This window comes from Balaenoptera ricei, chromosome 4, assembly GCF_028023285.1.
Source record: "Balaenoptera ricei isolate mBalRic1 chromosome 4, mBalRic1.hap2, whole genome shotgun sequence".
In the NCBI taxonomy this organism is placed as follows: Eukaryota; Metazoa; Chordata; class Mammalia; order Artiodactyla; family Balaenopteridae; genus Balaenoptera; species Balaenoptera ricei.
The window spans coordinates 69,932,950-69,951,052 of NC_082642.1; the positions used below are offsets into that span (position 1 = coordinate 69,932,950).

An 18,103-nucleotide genomic window follows, 5' to 3' on the forward strand; every position below is an offset into this window, starting at 1 on the left:
TATCTTACACCATCATAAATATTAATTTGAAATGGATTAAGGACTTAAATGTAAGACCCGAAACTGCAATACTCCTAAAAAAGAATACTTCTTGACATTGGTCTTGGCAATTTTTTGTTTTTGTTTTTTGGATAAGAGAACAAGCACAGGCACAAAGCAAAAATATACACGTTGGACTACAACAAACTAAAAACCTTATGCACAGCAAAGGAAATGATTAACAAAATAAAAAGGCAACCTATGGAATAGGAGAAAATACCCAACATATAGCTAATAAGGGGATAATATCTAAAATACATAAGAAACTCACAATTTGATAGCAAAAAAAAAAAGAAACCAATCCAGTTAAAAACTGGGCAAAGGACCTTAATATTTCTCCAAAGAAGATATACAGATAACCAATAGATACATTAAAGATTCTCAACATCATCAGGGAATACAAAGCAAAACCACAATGAAATATCACCTCACACCTGTTAGGAGGTCTGCCAAAAAGACTAGATAACAAATGCTGGTGAGGGTGTGAAGAAAAGGTGAAATTGTACACTGTTGGTGGGAATGTAAACTGGTAGAGCCATTATGGAAAATAGTATAGAGGTTCCTCAAAAAATTAAATCTAGAACTACCACAATTCAGCTGTACTACTTCTTTGTATATATCCAAAGTAAATGAAATCAGTATCTAAAAGAGATATCTGCACTTCCATGTTTATTGCAGCATTATTCACAATAGCCAAAGTAGGAAAACAACCTAAGTGTTCGTGGACAGATGAATGGATAAAGAAAAGTGGTGTGTATATACAATGGAATATTATTTGGCCTTAAAAAAGATCATGCCATTTGCGACAATGTAGATGAATTCAGAGAACACTGTGATAAGTGCGATAAGCCAGACCAAGAAAGCCAGAGACTGCATCATATCACTTATATGTTGAATCTTAAAAGAAATAAATCAAACTATTGGAAACAGGGTAGAATCATAGTTGTCAGGGACTGGGAGTTGAGGGAAATGGGGAGATGTTGGTCAAGGAATTAGAAGCCTTCAGTTATAAGATGAATAAGTTCTGAGAATCTAACGTATAGCATGGTGACTATAGTTAACGATACTGTATTGTATTCTTGAATTTTGCCAAGAGAGTAGATCTTAAGTGCTCTCAACATACACACACACACACAACTAAGTAACAAAGGTGAGTTGATGGATGTGTTAATTTGATTGTGATAATCACTTCACAACATACATGTATATCAAATCATCATGTTATACACTTTAAATATATACAATTTCATTTGTCAATTATACCTCAAAAAGCCTCCCCACCAAAATAAGAAAAAAAAAAAATACAAGGCTGACCAGTATTATTCTGAATAAAAAGTAGAATTCTTCCCATAAGTTTTCCCATAAAATTTACATGACACTGATCATTGGTCAAATTAGATATTTTTTTAAAAAAGAATAGAAATAACCTTAAAAAGATAGAAAACAACTGGTAAATTGTCATCGTACCTTCCTGTATACACCAACTTTTAAGCTATGTCAACAGACCTTTTTTCTCCAGTAATGCTTTCCTATACCATCTTATGTATTTTTTTTCCATTGTGGCTGTTTCTTATTCTTTTTTCAAATATGTTTCATTTGAGGGTTCTTGAATAAACAGGGTCCTAAAATAAGTATGTGTGACAAAAATAATTTGATGGGCAAAAATGACAACTATAGTAAAATATCCACTTAGGTATTAGTTTGGATAGCAATACAATGCTTATAGGAAGATAAATTTTTGCCAAAAAAAGAGCTGGTTCCTTTGCATTCTAGCCCAAAACAAAGCAAAACTTTATTAGATTTTTATTTTTTAATTTCCCATATCTCATGCTTTTCTAGGTTCTATGCATGTTTTAAACAGAGCTTGTCTGGTTTCTAGGATGTCCTAAGCAAAAATAGTGTCATTATGGGTTATGGAACAAGTATAGGAATAAATATATAGACTAGACAGCAAGCACACACAAAAGTTAACTTCATATTAGTTTGACAATCTGTGGTTGGTTTTACCACAATATACTGATTTTATTGCCTATCATTATGTTCATAGCATCATGTAATTTGGCATGTAATTTGTATCAGAAGAGTTCCCTCTGAATCATTTTTTAAATACCAATAGCTGTGTATTAATCACACAGCTTTATATGTAATCATATTAACTATAGTGCAGAAGTGTCTCAATCAACATGACTCCTAGTTTTGGAGCCGATTTTTAAATAGATTATGTTGTTGTCAATAGAAGGATCAGAAGTAAGAAAAGAGCTAGTTGGTATTAATTATTCTCTTCTCTGTAGTCCCATGGTCCTTGATTAGTTCTTAATTTGAGTTTAATTCATTCTGCTTTGATTTTGTATAATTTCTGTAAAGCTCATCACCTCTACCAAATTGTGAATTTCTTGTGTAGTGTCCTGTCTCATGCATCTTTCACATCCCACATCTATTAATAATGGTTCATATACTGAACAACCATAACTTGAAAGAACAAAGATTTCCTTTTTTTTTTTTAGAATATGCCTTTTAAATTTCTTTCAGAAATTTGGTACAACTGTACAAAAGTGAAAATGACATAGAAATTTCAAAGAAGATTAAAACCCAGTGGACTTCTTTGGGCCTGGAAGACGTACAGTTTGTAAATTACTCTGTGCTGCTGAACCTGCCAGGCACTTTTCCCAGCTCAGTGACTCTGAGCAGCAGTGGCCAGTGCTTTCATCCTAATGGCCAGCCTTGCAGCGAAGAAGCCAGACAACACAGCAGCCAAGATCTGCTCTACTCATATGCAGCCTATTCTGCCAGCGGAACTCTCAAGGTAATATGACCATTTGTCTCTGTCATTTACAGTGAAATGAAATTAGAAAACAACAGCTTTCATCTAAATTGAACTAACTGGCAAGAAGCAACATACCAAAATAACCATTAAATGTGCTCAGTGTGGAGATGCCAGGAAAGGGGAAGGAAGATTTGAATTGCCTGCCCCTTTTCTTGTCATATTTTGAAAGTGAAAACATGTTAGAAGAATTTAATTTAAACGTGTTGAGTGTGTGACCGAGTCGTTCACATTTTGCTTAATCCTCACACTGTGAGTTCATTTCGTTCTTTGGTTCTGAAGAGGCAAATGTTAATAGATCAATGTGGACAGAAAGAATAGAAACGGAGGCAGTTGTGTTTTGAAATTGTGTATGCGCACAAGAAATGAAGTGGAAAATTGATGTGATTATTCACACATTTAAGATTTGACATACAGTGTGTCTGCTTTCTGATGGAAAATATAAACAAGGGACCAGGTGTGAATTATTGCTTTAGTCTTTCTGGGTTAGCTGGTTTTTTGACGTGGTGGTTTTTTGGCATTGTGGTTAAGTGCACAGCTTCTAGAGCCACGTGGACTAGTTTCAAATCTCAGCTCCCCAATTACCACTGTTAATTAAGCATATAAGGCTGAGTTCTCTCATCTCTGTAATGGGGATAATGATAGTTCCAGCTTCATAAGCTTGTTATGAGTATTAAATTAATTAATATATGTAAATCTTGGAGGATAGAGCTTAGCCTATGATAAGGACAAGAGAGCAGTCAGATACCATAGCATTTAATTGGTCACTAGTTTCCTTTATATAGGCAACTTTGCCATCTCCATGGAAAAGTCTCATTTGAATAAACACATTCAGTTTTTTTTATAAAACTATTGATTTCTTCTATAGATTTTATATGAATGAAATGCTGTTTCTGATTGTTGATTATTGGCACAGATTTTTAAGAATCCAACTTATTATTAACTCTGATTAAGATGATTAATTTAAATCACTTAAAGTTACGTTGCAGAAATACCTGCTTGTTCCCAATTTTTAAAAATTTTTTTTCGGGTGCGGCATGAGGAGAAGCAGCTAACCAGTGCTTTGGCATTGTTCTTGTTCCGTGTTGTAACATTCTCTGATATTTAGCAGAACCGCATATAACCAGCACCACCTTGAAAGTCTTTTTATTAATTAAAAGTTAACATAATATTAAATGTCTGTAATATTTTTGGTGTAGGACTCAGGATTTGACTTGGTGAATATACACTATGTCTGATAGGCAATAATGGAAAAGTACCTGCATACTAATAGAAATAGAGGGAGACTGCCAGCATTCTTTCTTCGGATCAGAAACTTTGGTCTCAAGTCGAGATTCTAAAGTTACCCCACGTATTTTAGCCTCCCAACCCTGCATAAGCCCCACACATTTCCAGGCTCCTCTTTATCCTGGTTGATTCAAGTACAGCACAGTTATCTCCTTCCTTAAACAAAAACATGTCCAAAACACAGAACAACAACAAAACCCCAGAAGCTTGAGTGGATCCTTGGAATCACCCCCATCTATTTTCTTTCCAATTTCCTCTGGCAAGCATTCATTATTCCCCGACTGAGGTGATATGGAAAAGCCGTGGAACTATAGCTTGTGTCTCAGTTGCCTCCGTGTGTACCTGTTTAATAATCGCCTGGGCACATTGGATTTTTTTTTTTTTTATATTCCTATGTAACCATATCTCTGAGGGATTTTCACACATTTATCTTATCAGTTATAAGTGTTTAAATTTTCTCTTTGTTTCATATAAAAGAAAACCAAGGTCTGTTATAGAATCATGGAAGTAGTTAAGTGTCTGCCAAGTCATAAGTCATGGAACTCTAGTATTATCTTGGTAGGAATGTAAATTGGTGCAGCCACTATGGAAAACAGTATGGAGGTTCCTCAAAAAACTAAAAACAGAACTATCACATGACTGAGCAATTCCACTTCTGGGTATATATTCGAAGAAAACAAAAACACTAACTCAAAAAAATACACCCACCTCAATGTTCATAGCAGTGTAATTTTTTACACACAGGCGCCCACACACAATGGAATATTACTCAGCCATAAAAAATGAAATTTTGCCATTTGAAACAACATGGATGGACCTGGAGGGTATTATGCTTAGTGAAATGTCAGACAGAGAAAGGCAAATACTCTATTTTATCACTTATGTGTGGAATCTAAAAAATAAAGTGAATGAATATAACAAAATACAAAGAGACTCACAGATATAGACAACAAACTAGTGGTTACCAGTGAGGAGAGGGAAGGCGAAGGGCAAGATAGGAGATAAAGGAATACAAATTACTATATATAAAGTAAATAAGCTACAAAGATATATTGTACAGCACAGGGAATATAGCCAATATTTTATAATGACTTTAAATGGAGTATAATCTATAAAAATATTGAATCACTATGTTGCATACCTGAAACCAATATTATAAATCAACTATACTTGAATTAAAAAAATACCATTTTTAATAAAGAAGTGCTGAAAAAGATTTTAAATAATATAGCTATTAAAAGGGAGAAATAAAGTTAGCTATAGATGTAGAAGTGTATTCCATGTTTGAAATATTAGGCCTAGATAGAAGGGAATAATGTTAAAGGAACTAAAATGCAATTATGGATAAAACAAACACTTTGTACTTGAAGAACATAATTTAAGAAATTAACCGTGCAAATTAGATGACGACACTGGCAATAAGTATTTTTAGAATTATGTTAATAATTCAAATCTATTACACTAAGTACATAATAATTTAAATATTTATATAAATAAAGGACATAATGTGATATTGACTTTTTAAACTTTTACTATATTAGGATTATAATTTTCAAAAGCAAAGCAATTTCTTGGTGACTATTTTATATGCATATAGAATACTTGCATATATTTTATATACATGTTTTAGATAGGTGTATTACTGAAACTCACATATTCTAATTAATAGGACACTGGTGAATTTTCTGTGTCTCTTCAGACTATTTCCCAATTCAAATCAAGCTTGAGAGGTTGCTGCTGATGATTCAGGCATACCTACTTTTTGATTTTGAGTACATTGTGTTTGCATGAATTTCTATCAGGCAGCGCCATTAACAAGTTCTTGAATTATTCTAGTGCCAGCAAAGCTCCCCACTACTTTTGCTTTTGACAAGGTTATTTGTAGAAGAGCCATGCCCTTTTTCTTTGAAGAGCCGTCATGTCCATTCATCATATGACCATTTTGTATAAGCTTCCAATTTTTGCTTTCTGCTAACAGTCTAAACAGCATTTGTGATATCTGAGATCTGCTTCGAAAACCTACTTAGTGCCAGCATGATGGATGGCGTACTTTGCAACTTTTTGTAATTCATTGTGCACTGGAAAGGTGACATTGTTTACCCCATCATAATGACAGGTGGGTCAGTAAAATGGTCCTAAGGAGAGTTGTCCTGTCAGACGCAAAATACATATTAAAATGGATACATAAATAATTTAGCATGAGTGAGGTTAGCTTCAGGGAGTAAACAGTGATTTATATTTTTATTAAAGGGAAATATCAACTATAATTTCATCATAATGTTAAAGACATTGATAGTGCTGGCAATGTCTAGTCAGTTTTATAAGTAGAATATATGGCTTTATGTAATTCCTGTGCAGTTATTTCTTTCTTTCTTTTTTTTTTTTTCAGTTATTTCTTTTGTCCTTTGTGAAACCCGTGCAGGTACAGAAAAGCAAAGGGAACAATTAGTATTTAATATAGGTTGGTCAGATTGGGTCTACCATGTTCTTACTTTGAATAAGGGATTTGTTTTTATTCCAATACATTTATAAATTTTGAAGTTTTCTTTCTGTTAAGCATTATTTTGTATCGGGAAGACAAACCAAGTGATGCAGTTTTATGAAGAAACATTTTCAACAGCTCATTAGCTGCGCATGAAATATTGTTACCAACACACTTCTCACTATCCCATTCCTCAGAAAGCATAGTTCAAGAGCCCAGACTGGCAACCTTCCTTATCAGTTGCACATCTGTGGATTGGTTGCTTCAATTCTCTAAGCCTCAGAAGTCCTTATCTGTATAAGGGGAATAGTAATAGTACCTCAAATGATTGTTGTGAGGAAGAAATGATAGAAACCATGTCAAGGGCCTGGAACTTAGAAGCACTCAATAAATGTTAGCTATTGTTGTTATTAGTAGTTGGTATAAAGTAGATGCATTTAAATGGGAGAAGTTAAGAAAATATCAGAACTATATATCATAAAATTTGGAGTACAAATTTTTACCACATTGTCAATACAATCTTCCTGTCTTCTATTTAACATGACAAATATTAATCATTAGGGAGGAAAATGCCTTAAGTATGAATATATAATAAAATAAATATAATTCCCTGACCATATTTTTTATTTAAAACTGAAAGCTCAAATAAATGAAATATTTTATTTTTGAATGCAGAATGGCAAGTCATGTCAAGTTGGGCCTGAAGAGCATTGCTTGTCTGTTTTGTGAAATATCATGACATAGTTTAACACATGAAATCTGAACACTGCATCAAATATTTTGTCAAAAAGTCTTAAAGAGAAAATAATCGCTGCATGGAACCCTTGGATAACTTGTAATCAGATGTCTATTTTCTCACGGCTAGGAAGACTTTGTCTTCCTCTTTTATTTTTTTATATTCTCAAACAAAGGCAAAATGATCAGTGCTATGGCAGAAGGCAAAGCTATATGTATTTAGCTCTGAATGCTTCCTGTTACAGATAAAAATATCGGAAAGCTAAAGGAATAGAATGAAATTGTATGATTGTCTGGGTATGAAGGTGAGGCTGCTCTCTCACAAATAAAGAAATGTGAGCTTCGAGCAGTTTTTCAATGCTGAAAAGGATTTTGCATTTTATTTGTCTCCCCTCTTTTGTGGAATCCATCTTTTGGTCAACAGTGCACAAATGTGAGATGAATGGCTTTGAACAAAGTTGTATGTAAGTGATTCACTTAAAAAAATCTACATAAAATCCCTTGGTTTAATATGACCTTCTGTTTCTGATTTCACGAGCTCTGTGCAGTAACTAACTGAGTTAGCAAAATAATTTCATAGCCGGCTGCTTTTTTTTTTTTTTCAAGATAGTCCATGGGATTAGTTTCCACATATTTAAGGTATATATTTTTCCTGGATTTAAAATTTCGTAGAGAGAAGCATTTACAAATAAAAAGGTGATCTATCACAACATAGTGTCCATAGTGAGACATTTGTTAGGGAGGTTACATCTTATTCCTGGGAAAGAATAAAAGCCTATTTTATGAAATAAAAGTTTACAACAAAGACAGTTGAATTCACCTAAACAGTTAAAGTACAATGGACTATTTTTCTCCCTCTTCATTAGAAGAAATACAGCATTTTGAGGGAGAAAGTGTTTGACTACAGATTTCTAATTTGACTAAAGTTATTTCTAAAGATTCTGAATCACCATAATTGTTGTTTGACAGAAAATTCTAGGTCAGAATTTTTAGTTTTAATATACGTTAAAGCACACCACTTACAATGTTTTGATAACATAACTTTCTTAACAGATTTAATATATAGTTTAATTTTCATAAAATGCCAGTATACAGTTTACAAGTAAGATTTACCTCATTTCATTGGACGCTGCAAATTCAGTCTTTTCAGAACTAGAGAGATCTGTGCAAAAGTTGATCCTTAGGTTTATGCACTATTTCAATACATTAATATAGTTGATTTTAAAGGAAGCAGAATTCTATCATATTAATTTCATGGTCTCCAGGAAGAATTCTCTTGAATTAATTTGCAACTCCTTCAATATCCTTACCTTAATAAGTTGAGTATCATTTATTAAATAAAGTACCCTCTGATTATTAATCTGTTTTTCCTTGTATTTTAATTTGATACTGAAAGATAAACTGACTGATATAGAATTTAGCCTGCTGGCTGTCACTAATGTAGCAAGAAACACTCAACATTTAGCAAGTATATACTGAGTGCCCTTTTTTATGCCAATCACAGGAGCAAAATGATCCATAAGAAAGCTTTGGACGCTGCCCACATGTAGCTGGCAGTCTAACAGGGGAAACTTGCTATTAGGTAAGCAGTTACACAACTGCATGGTGCCATCCTGCTATGAAAACTAGCAAGTTACCTAAATATTCTAGACTCCGTTTCCTTATCTGTATAGTGGGCAGAAATATCGAGAAATATGAATGTTCTGAAGATTGACTGAAAACAACTGATGTAATCTCCATGGTAAAATGTCTAGCACAGAGGACATAAATGGTTAAGTACTGATTTTCTTTCTCCTTTTTATCATAACAGCCCTGGCGAATTTAACCCTTCTTATAATACACATGTGCGTGCATGTGATCTCTCCCTCTCTCTCTCTTTCTTCCTCCCTCCCTCTCTCTCTCTCTCTCTCTCTCTCTCTCTCTCTCTCTCTCTCTCTCTTCCTCCCTCCCTCTCTGTCTCTCTCCCTCTAAGGTTCTGTATTCAATTTCCAGTTTTCCAACAGCTGGGGTTCCCTGTGAACCTCCTCTTGCCCTTATCTCTCTCTTGCCGTTACCCACCTCTTGCCCTGATCTACTTCTGAATTTTTTCCACTTTGCCTAGACCTAGGCACACGCTTCAACCCACATCTCTAATGCATATCTTTTTTTTTTTCTAAATTACCTAGAAAATCCTTAAAGAGTGTATTTTTTTCTTCCCAACAATTTGTTTTCTTAATCTAGTATACATTCTTATCCCACGTTTGCATTATTTTGCTTGTTGACTTTGGAGATTACTGACGTAAATATGGAAATGTAATCCTGACAGAACTTTGCTTCACTTTGGTTAAATTTCTATATTACAGTACTTTTTAACTTAATTTTCTCTTCTTTAGATGAATGTGCTTTATATGTTAGATTATAAAACATTTCACAAGTTGTTAAAAATGATTACTATATGCCAAGACAAGTGACTACTCTGGCTTATCTTTGTTTTTTCTGCTTTCAAAACATGGTCACTGTACACAAATAAAATAAAATAAATTATTCACTGTGCCATTAAGCATTGCATTTAGTATATCATTGTAGCAAATATTTTTTCAGCATGTGTTTATATTACAGTAATAAAAAGTGATAAAATTGACAAGCCATCCCTTTCTCTGACCTTTTACACTGAAGACAGCAGAATGGATTGTGTGTCTCATGCTTAATGCTGAATTCAGTTGGGATATACTAGTTTTTTTGTTTGTTTGTTTGTTTTTTGTTTTTTTTTTAAAACAACAGCTCCTGTTTATTTTTTTATTTTTATTTATTTATTTATTTATGGCTGTGTTGGGTCTTCGTTTCTGTGCGAGAGCTTTCTCTAGTTGCGGCAAGCGGGGGCCACTCTTCATCGCGGTGCGCGGGCCTCTCACTATCGCGGCCTCTCGTTGCGGAGCACAGGCTCCAGACGCGCAGGCTCAGCAATTGTGGCTCTCGGGCCTAGTCACTCCGCGGCATGTGGGATCTTCCCAGACCAGGGCTCGAACCCGTGTCCGCTGCATTGGCAGGCAGATTCTCAACCACTGCGCCACCAGGGAAGCCCAGGGATATACTAGTTTAGCACACTTGCTGGTGTCCTTTCTGATCGGTTGGGAGTCTATTTTAACTGATTAGTTCTTCTGCTGTTCTAGTAATTAAATATTTTAAATAACTAAATATTATTTAAATTATTAATAGCTTTTTAATACTAAAATACTTAATATTTTATATATCTGGATGCTTATGCCAACCCCATCTTAACTCTAGAATACTGTTTTGAGAAGGAGTTTGAAAGGATTGATTAGTGATATCTGCCACAAGGGTGGGAGGAAGCAGCATTGACTTTCGTGTTTTAATACATTGTGGTTTTCATAATAAGGTCTATGATGGAAAGCTCTTCAGTGAACTTGAAAAAAAAAGAACTAAGAAAGTTCTAACAATCTTTGAATTTTGAACTCTTCATCATTACTAATATACTATTTTTTTAGAAAGGATAACAGTAAATATGGGAGATTATTCTGATTTTACAAGTTTTTAATAAACATAAGCACTTTAATTTGAAGAATATTCAAAAACTAGATTACATAAAGTAGTAGTAAATTTCTAAAGTAAAATTTGTATTTGGTTGAATAGTACTTCTGATAACCCTGTATTTTGTCAGTATGAGAACTGCTTGGGTTTACCATTTCTGACTTTGAGTAGAAAATTACTGTTTTAGTCAAAGCAGGCTTTTCAAATATTCTGTACATTCAGAATCTCTCTTAGAGAAAACTGGGAGGATTCAGAGTGATTGATTTGGTTGAAAATGTCAAGTCTGAAAAATTTCGAGGCATACATCATTTCATAAGCATGAGTAATTTTTGCTACCTCAGGTAGAAGAGAAACATGGCCCTGGATTGTTCCTCAACTTGGAACCCAGGCCACCAGCAGGTGGAGGGCCCCAGAAACACTTCTCTGACCTGGCTACTTTCCGTGATTGTTCTATTTATTTTAGTTAGCTTGCTTACTACAGAAAATAACAATTCTGTTCATTTCTCTTGTTTATTCTCTTCTGTTGCTTCTTCTCAGAATAGTTTCTCCACTTTTCCATAGAACATTTGATGCTATAGAATGTCACTTTTTGATGTTTTGATTTTTAGTCATTGCTAATTATTTGGTTTATGATTCCTTCTAATCACATATTTTACAGTGGATAGAAGATAATTGTATTTTAATGTTTGTTTCTAAAGGGTACCAGTATCCTCTTAGCTGTTTCTATGTGGCCCATCTGTTGTCATGCCGATACTTTTTCTTTTTTAACAAAGTATAAATATTTGATTTTCTGTTACAATTGTTGTTTTTTAAGTTCTTTGTTCAAAAATTAACGTATAAAATTTAAATAAAAATTAATGTGTAGACTTCTTAATATTTCTCTCTGGTAAAAAAAAAAAAAATTAAAACAGAGCTAGTTTCCTTTCACTCTGCACCTCTCATTTACTCTTTCCTATGTGTCAGGAAGTCCTCTCTGTGTTAGGGAAAAACTGGTACACATAGAGTAAATAGTTCAACAAGCACCTACACTCCTGTTCACTTGACATTTCCCAAAGACTACTCAGATGTGACTTAATCCTTGATATTTGGGCATAAATTAAACATGGTACGCCAACTGGTAAGCGGACGGTTTTCTAGCGTGACAGAATACATGCAATAAAGAGAGGTTCACTGTAGCAACAAGAATGGTTGGAAAAAATGGCTTGACATTTTATCATATCATTGTATATTGATTTGTCTCAGAAAAGTTCAATGTGCTTTCTTGCATCTGTGATTTTCAGTTTGCTTGAAGGTAAATATGAAAGACTTTTGGAAAGGACCTGGTTCAGAAGCATCCTTTGAAGACAGTAGATAATTTTTATTATCACCTGTCAAACTGTCAGAACATTGAGACTTCTGTAAATATTGCCTTTTAATGCATAGCCTCAAAGTACATAAACCAAAATAAATTCATAAAATGATGCCTGTTTTGGGGAATATTTTTGTGGGATAAAACCCTCTTACATGTTAAAATGCTTTAATCATTGATATATGCTATTTATGGAAGATGAGTTGAAGATCTCTTTAATTGAAATTGCCATTTTTGATGTCATTTACAGAATTGGTATTTTAGTAACTGCCATATTTTTCTGGTATGTACACAAACAAAAAGTCATAGTCTGGCCTACATGCTCTCAGACCAGTATGATTTTTCCCCAAACCTCTCCTAAATATGAAAAGTATGTTCATTAATATAACCAAATGAATAATATCTCTGCTTTAAGATGCTATCAGTGAATCATAATTAATAGATAACTTAGAAAGTTGAAATGGAAAATATGAATTCTCTCATTTTTACAATACGATCATTAATATTATGTGACCATTTATTTAATAGAGCTTTAAAATTGTAGGTCAATATTTATATGGTAATGGTATCAGCAGACTCAAAAATCAAATTAATAAGACACTGATTTAATCACATTTTAATAGGAGCAAAATTTTGATCAAAAACCATTCTGACACAAGTAACTTTAACAATTAGGTTTTCTTGGCAAATACATTTGAAAGTATAGCTTAACTTTAGGGAGATACTGTAAACTGTAATCATTTCAATTCAAGACAGATAAGCCAACAATGTATGTAGGACACCAGGGTGAGAATGGATGTGTGATGGACCCTTTACTGAGGAAATTACCCTGTAATTGAAATTGAAACTGATAGACACATATATGCATAAAGAGATGAGTCTTAAGAGAGGCAGAAACAGATCACTGTGGGAATCAAAGTAAAAAGATAAGTTCACATATAATTGGGCAACAGGTAAATATAATTCCTCAGGGAGGTAACATTTGAAATGGGTTTTAAAGTATTAGTAAAGTTTTTATAGAAGCAGATGAAGGTAATGGCTAAGGAAATATTTCATGCCAGAAATGTTTCCTTGAATAGTTAGTTTTACCGATCTCTTGTTATTCACATGTTCTTCAAATGAGTCTTCTGTGGAGGCGCTTTGTATACAATTGGCTAAAGTACGTTATAGCTCTGACTGAGAAGGGTGGGAAGTGAGACGTCTGGATTCTTCATCTCCATTCTTTCACTATTTGCCACCACTAACATTTTATCAACACCTCAACGTAGATATGCTATACGTTGAAACAGCACATTTATTTATTTTTAACATCTTTATTGGAGTATAATTGCCTTACATTGTTGTGTTAGTTTCTGCTGTATAACAAAGTGAATCAGCTATACGTGTACTTATATCCTCATATCCTCTCCCTCTTGCGTCTCCCTCCAACCCTCCCTATTCCACCCCTCTAGGTGGTCACAAAGCACCGAGTTGATCTCCCTGTGCCATGTGGCTGCTTCCCACTAGCTCTCTGTTTTACATTTGGTAGTGTATATATGTCCATGCCACTCTCTCACTTCATCCCAGCTTACCCTTCCCCCTCCCCGTGTCCTCAAGACCATTCTCTATGTCTGTGTCTTTATTCCTGTCCTGACCCTAGGCTCTTCAGAACCAATTTTTTTTTTTTACGATTCCATATATATGTGTTAGCATACAGTATTTGTTTTTCTCTTTCTGACTTACTTCACTCTGTATGACAGATTCTACGACCATCCGCCTCACTACAAATAACTCAATTTCATTTCTGTTTATGGCTGAGTAATATTGCACTGTATATATGTGCCACATCTTCTTTATCCATTCTTCTGACAATGGACCCTTAGGTTGCTTCCATGTCCTGGCTATTGTAAATAGTGCTGCAGTGAACATTGTGGTACATGACTCTTTTTCAATTATGGTTTTCTCAGGGTATATGCCCAGTACTGGGATTGCTGGGTCATATGGTACTTCTATTGTTAGTTTCGTAAGGGACCTCCATAATGTTCTCCATAGTGGCAGTATCAATTTACATTCCCACTAACAGTGTAAGAGGGTTCCCTTTTCTCCACACCCTTTCTAGCATTTATTGTTTGTAGATTTTTTGACGATGTCCATTCTGACTGGTGTGAGGTGATACCTCATTGTAGTTTTGATTTGCAATTCTCTAGTGATTAGTGATGTTGAGCATCCTTTCATGTGCTTGTTGGCAATCTGTATATCTTCTTTGGAGAAATGTCTGTTTAGGTCTTCTGCCCATTTTTGGATTGCATTGTTTGTTTTTTTGATATTGAGCTGCATGAGCTGTTTGTATATTTTGGAGATTAATCCTTTGTCAGTTGTTTTGTTGGCAAATATTTTCTCCCATTCTGAAGGTTGTCTTTTCGTCTTGTTTATGGTTTCCTTTGCTGTGCAACATCTATTAAGTTTCATTAGGTCCCATTTGTTTATTTTTGTTTTTATTTCCATTTCTCTAGGAGTTGGGTCAAAAAGGATCTTTCTGTGATGTATGTCATAGAGTGTTCTGCTTATGTTTTCCTCTAAGAGTTTTATAGTGTCTGGCCTTAAATTACGGTCTTTAATCCATTTTGAGTTTACTTTTGTGTATGGTGTTAGGGAGTGTTCTAATTTCATTCTTTTACATGTAGCTTTCCAGTTTCCCAACACCACTTATTGAAGAGACTGTCTTTTCTCCATTGTATATCTTTGCCTCCTTTGTCAAAGATAAGGTGACCATATGAGCCTGGGTTTCTCTTTGGGCTCTATATCCTGTTCCATTGATGTCTATTTCTGTTTTTGTGCCACTAACATACTATCTTGATTACTGTAGCTTTGTAGTATAGTCTGAAGTCAGGGAGCCTGATTCTTCCCGCTCCGATTTTCTTTCTCAAGATTGCTTTGGCTATTCGGGGTCTTTTGCGTTTCCAAACAAATTGTGACATTTTTTGTTCTAGTTCTGTGAAAAATGCCATTGGTAGTTTGATAGGGATTGCACTGAATCTGTAGATTGCTTTGGGTAGTATAGTCATTTTCACAATGTTGATTCTTCCAATCCAGGAACAGGGTATATCTCTCCATCTGTTTGTATCATCTTTAATTTCTTTTATTGGTGTCTTATAGTTTTCTCCATACAGGTCTTTTGTCTCCTTAGATAGGTTTATTCCTAGGTATTTTATTCTTTTTGTTGCCATGGTAAATGGGAGTATTTCCTTAATTTCTCTTTCAAATTTTTCATCATTAGTGTATAGGAATACAAGAGATTTCTGTGCATTAATTTTTATCCTGCTACTTTACCCAATTCATTGATTAGATCTAGTAGTTTTCTGGTAGCATCTTTAAGATTCTCTATGTATAGTATCATGTCATCTGCAAAAATTGACAGCTTGACTTCTTCTTTTCCAATTTGGATTCCTTTTATTTCTATTTCTTCTCTGATTGCTGTGGCTAAAACTTCCAAAACTATGTTGAATAATAGTGGTGAGAGTGGGCAACCTTGACTTCCTTATCTTAGTGGAAATGGTTTCAGTTTTTCACCACTGAGAACGATGTTGGCTGTGGGTTTGTCATATACGGTCTCTTTTATGTTGAGGAATGTTCCCTCTATGCCTACTTTCTGGAGAGTTTTTTATCATAAATGATGTTGAATTTTGTCAAAAGCTTTTTCTGCATGTATTGAGATGATCATATGGTTTTCCTCCTTCAATTTGTTAATATGGCGTTTCACATTGATTGATTTGCGTATATTGAGGAATCCTTGCATTCCTGGGATAAACCCCACTTGATCATGGTGCATGATCCTTTTAATGTGTTTTTGGATTCTGTTTGCTAGTATTTTGTTGAGGATTTTTGCATCTTTGTTCATCAGAAATATTGGCCTGTAGTTTTCTTTTTTTTGATATCTTTGCCTGGTTATGGTATCAGGGTAATGGTGACCTTGTAGAATGAATTTGGGAGTGTTCCTTCCTCTGGTATATTTTGGAAGAGTTTGAGAAGGATAGGTGTTAGCTCTTCTCTAAATATTTGATAGAATTCACCTGTGAAGCCACCTGGTCCCCGGCTTTTATTTGTTGGAAGATATTTAATCACACTTTCAATTTCAGTGCTTGTGATTGTCGTTTATATTTTCTATTTCTTCCTGGTTCAGTCTTGGAAGGTTGTGCTTTTCTAAGAATTTGTTCATTTCTTCCAGGTTGTCCACTTTATTGGCATAGAGTTGCTTGAAGTAATTTCTTATGATCCTTTTCATTTCTGCAGTGTCAGTTGTTACTTCTCCTTTTTCATTTCTAATTCTGTTGATTTGAGTCTTCTCCCTTTTTTTTCTTGATGAGTCTGGCTAATGGTTTATCAATTTTGTTTATCTTCTGAAAGAACCAGCTTTTAGTTTTGTTGATCTTTGCTATAGTTTCCTTCAGTTCTTTTTCATTTATTTCTAATCTGATCTTTATGATTTCTTTCCTTCTGCTAACTTTGGGTTTTTTTTTTTGTTGTTGTTCTTCTTTCTCTAATTGCTTTAGGTGTAAGGTTAGGTTGTTTATTTGAGAGTTTTCTTGTTTCTTGAGGTAGGATTTTAATGCTATAAACTTCCCTCTTAGAACTGTTTTGCTACATCCCATAGGTTTTGGGTCGTCATGTTTTCATTGTCATTTGTTTGGAGGTATTTTTGATTTCCTCTTTGATTTCTTCAGTTATCTCTTGGTTATTGAGTAGCCTATTGTTTCGCCTCCACGTGTTTGTATTTTTTACAGTTTTTTCCTGTAATTGATATCTAGTCTCATAGTGTTGTGGTCAGAAAAGATACTTGATACGATTTCAAGTTTGTTAAATTTACCAGGGTTTGATTTGTGACCCAGGATATGATCTATCCTGGAGAATGCTCCATAAGCACTTGAGGAGAAAGTGTATTCTGTTGTTTTTGGATGGAATGTCCTATAAATATCAATTAAGTCCATCTTGTTTAATGTGTCACTTAAAGCTTGTGTTTCCTTATTTATTTTCATTTTGGTTGATCTGTCCATTGGTGAAAGTGGGGTGTTAAAGTCCCCTTCTATTACTGTGTTACTGCCTCAGTTATTCTGCTATTGATTCCTTCTAGAGAATTTTCAATTTCATTTATTGTGCTGTTCATCATTGTTTGTTTGCTCTCTAGTTCTTCTAGGTCCTTGTTAAACGTTTCTTGTATTTTCTCCATTCTAGTTTCAAGATTTGGGATCATCTTTACTATCATTACTCTGAATTCTTTTTCAGGTAGACTGCCTATTTCCTCTTCATTTATTTGGTCAGGTGGGTTTTTACCTTGCTCATTCATCTGCTGTGTATTTCTCTGTTTTCTCATTTTGCTTAACTTACTGTATGGGGTCTCCTTTTTCTTAGGCTGCAGGTTTGTAGTTCCCATTGTTTTTGGTGTCTGCCCCCAGTGGCTAAGGTTGTTCAGTGGGTTGTGTCGGCTTCCTGGTGGAGGGGCCTTGTGCCTTTGTTCTGGTGGATGTTGCTGGATCTTGTCTTTCTGGTGGGCAGGACCATGTTCAGTGGTGTGTTTTGTGGTATCTGTGAGTTTATTATGATTTTAGTCAGCCTCTCTGCTAATGGGTGGGGTTGTGTTCCTGTGTTGCTAGTTGTTTGGCGTGAGTTGTCCAGCACTGGAGCTTGGTGGTTGTTGAGTGGAGCTGGGTCTTAGCACTGAGTTGGAGATCTCTGGTGGACCTCTTGCCGATTGTTATTACATGGGGCTGGGAGGTCTCTGGTGGTCCAGTCTCCTGAACTCGGCTCTCCTACCTCAAAGCCTCAGGCCTGACAACCGGCCGGAGCACCAAGACCCTGTCAGCCACATGGCTCAGAAGAAAAAGGAGAA

General features: G+C 34.8%; 1 protein-coding gene across 10 annotated transcripts in view; it reads left to right on the plus strand.

The window, feature by feature from the left end:
• NAALADL2 (N-acetylated alpha-linked acidic dipeptidase like 2) overlaps positions 1 to 18,103 on the plus strand; it is a 1,495,600-nt gene that overhangs the window by 832,324 nt on the left and 645,173 nt on the right. For all 10 annotated transcript variants that reach the window (XM_059922024.1, XM_059922026.1, XM_059922019.1 and 7 more), the window contains one exon: positions 2,569 to 2,842. In XM_059922024.1, coding sequence (XP_059778007.1) covers positions 2,569 to 2,842 — 274 coding nt within the window. The remainder of the gene's footprint in view (positions 1 to 2,568; positions 2,843 to 18,103) is intronic.